The sequence below is a fragment of the Myotis davidii genome, unplaced genomic scaffold (assembly GCF_000327345.1).
Source record: "Myotis davidii unplaced genomic scaffold, ASM32734v1 scaffold431, whole genome shotgun sequence".
Lineage (NCBI taxonomy): Eukaryota > Metazoa > Chordata > Mammalia > Chiroptera > Vespertilionidae > Myotis > Myotis davidii.
The window spans coordinates 351,817-354,527 of record NW_006282878.1 but is presented as its reverse complement, the minus strand read 5'-3'; the positions used below and the strand labels follow the sequence as shown (position 1 = coordinate 354,527).

At 48.0% G+C, this 2,711-nt stretch overlaps 1 protein-coding gene across 2 annotated transcripts in view; it reads left to right on the top strand.

Annotated features, from left to right (window-relative positions):
* The window catches only part of SMIM17 (small integral membrane protein 17), a 23,102-nt gene that overhangs the window by 17,349 nt on the left and 3,042 nt on the right, over nt 1–2,711 (top strand). For both annotated transcript variants that reach the window (XM_015561796.1, XM_006753302.2), the window contains exon 3: nt 2,291–2,587. In XM_015561796.1, coding sequence (XP_015417282.1) covers nt 2,356–2,587 — 232 coding nt within the window. In that variant the 5' untranslated portion in view covers nt 2,291–2,355. The remainder of the gene's footprint in view (nt 1–2,290; nt 2,588–2,711) is intronic.

Sequence of the window (2,711 nt, the reverse complement as noted above, 5' to 3'; positions counted from 1 at the left end):
TATATCTCTATCCTTATGTTTGCCATGTATCTAATTAAGACATCTTATTTTATTTTTTTAAAATATATTTTATTGACTTTTTACAGAGAGGAAGGGGGAGGGACAGAGAGTTAGAAACATCCATCAGCTGCCTCCTGCACACTCCCCGCTGGGGATGTGCCCACAACCCAGGTCCATGCTCATTGGCTCCCAGACTGTCTTCCTTCTACTTTTTTTAAAAAAATAAATATATATATTAAATTTAAATACGTGTTTTAATTGTTGACAGCATTACGGATGTCCCCCATACCCCCCTCCACCTCAGGCCTTCACCCCCTATTGTCCGTGTCCATGGGTTGTGCACATAAGTTCTTTGGTTAATCTCTCCCCGCCCCCACCCTCCCCTCTGAGACATGTCGGTCTGTTGCATGCTCCTATGTCTCTGGCTCTATTTCGTTTTGTCCATTAGATTCCACGTATGAGTGAGATCATGTGATACTTGTCTCTCTCTGACGGGCTTATTTCACTGAATATGATACTCTCCAGGTCCCTCCATGCTGTCTCAAAGGGTTAGAATACTTCTTTTTTACTGTTGCATCGTATTCCATGGTGTAAATGTACCACAGGTGGTTTTGTTTGTTTGTTTTTTCTAATCAGTTCATCCCTAGAAGTGGGATCACTGGGTCAAATGGCAGTTCCATATTAAAAATATTTTTTTAAATAGGATGAGTGCACAGAAAATTTCCAGCTGCTTTTATGCATTTCTGCTCCTATATGAGAAAAAAAGAAAATTACATACAAACATGTGGTGGCTGCATGCACTTTTCTGTTCCCTTTTTTAAAAAATATACTTTAAAAAGCATACTTCTCAGTATGCTTTTTACAGAGAGGAAGGGAGAGGAATAGAGACATCGATAAGAGAGAAACATCGATCAGCTGCCTCCTGCACACCTCCTATTGGGGATGTGCCCACAACCAAGGTACATGCCCTTGACCAGGATCGAACCTGGGACCCTTGAGTCCGCAGGCTGACGCTCTATCCACTGAGCCACACCGGTTAGGGCCATATTTAATTTTTTGAGGAAACTCCATACTGTTTCCCACAGTGGCTGCACCAGTCTGCATTCCCACCAACAGTGCACTTCTGGGACGATATCCCAAGAATCCCCAAACACCAATTAGAAAGAATGTATGTGCCCCTATGTTCATAGCAGCTCAAGTTACAGTAGCCAAGATCGGGGAACAGCCCAAGGGTCCATCCGTGGATGAGTGGATAAAGGAGCTGTGGGACATGTACACCATGGGATACTACGCAGCTGTGAAAAAGAAGGATCTCTTACCCTTTGAGATAGCATGGAGGGACCTGGAGAGTATTGTGCTAAGTGAATAAGCCAGTTAGACAAACCCATCCCTTAAACAAAGAAAATATGGACATTTTCTTATGTACCTACACGGCCATTTCCACACTAAAAATATCAATGAGAATTCCTTGATGTCACAGACTACTCAGCCCAGAATAAAATTTCCTTCAGGGTCTCATTTAAAAAATTGTTTTTTACAGCAGGTGCCTTTGAACAAGGCTCCAGACATGGTCGCACAGGCATTTGATTGTTGAGTTGCTCACATTTCTTTGAAGTAGAGCATCTGCCTTTGGTGTGTATTGTACTGATTTTTTATTTTTTTTGAGAGAGAAAAAAACATCAATTTGTTGTTCCACTTATTGATTTAAATATATTTTTATTGATTTCAGAGAGGAAGGGAGAGGGAGAGAGAGAGAAACATCAACGATGAGAGAGAATCATGGATTGGCTGCCTCCTGCATGCCCCACACTGGGGATCAGGTCCACAACCCGGGCATGTGCCCTTGACCGGAACAGAACCGGGACCCTTCAGTCCTCAGGCGATGCTCTATCCACTGGGGCACACCAGCCAGGGCTCTTCCTTTTTTTTTTTTTATGACAGCAAAGCAGAAAGCCAGGCCTGCAGGAGGCTGGTGGGGGGACAGACCCTTTTCTCTGCAGCCAGAGGGAGTCTGTGTGTGAGTGGCTCCCCTGCCTTGGCACATGGAATGAGTGTGTGTGTGTGTGTGTCTGTGTGTGTGTGTGTGTGTGTGTGTGTGTGTGTTGCTTTATTTCTCTCCAGAGCACACATCATCGTTCCACACACTGTCTCTCTCCCTGCACTAGACCGTAACCCGATGAGGGGAGGGCAGGGAGCTCTGCTCCCATCAGTGCGTCCCTGGGTGCCCAGGACCAGCGCCCAGTACCCATGGCACTCCGTGCGTACTTGCTGAATGTTTGTTGGTCCTCAGGTTCCTAGCGTGTGCCCAGGGGACCCGACGGGACCTTTGGACCGAGGAGAAGACCACCTGGAGACATGCAGAGTCTGCGGCCTGAGCAGCTGCGGGGGCTGATGCAGCCCGAGATGACTCAGCTGCTGCTGCCGCCCTACGAGACCAGGGTGCCCTACGAGACCAGGGTGCCCTACGAGACCAGGGCCTGGGACCAGAGCAGGACCTGGGACCAGAGCAGGGCCTGGGACCGGCGCGCCGCCTTTCTCCAGGACTGGGTGGCGGTGAGGGTGCCTGCCGGTGCTGGTGACCAGAAAGGTGAGGGTGCAGGTCCCGCGGGAGGTGGCGGGAAAGTCGGGGCAGAGCCTGGGGAGGACGAGGCAATCGTTGCTTCACTGACCCATTCAACACGTTTTTCAAGTTTTATTTAGTTACTAGCGAC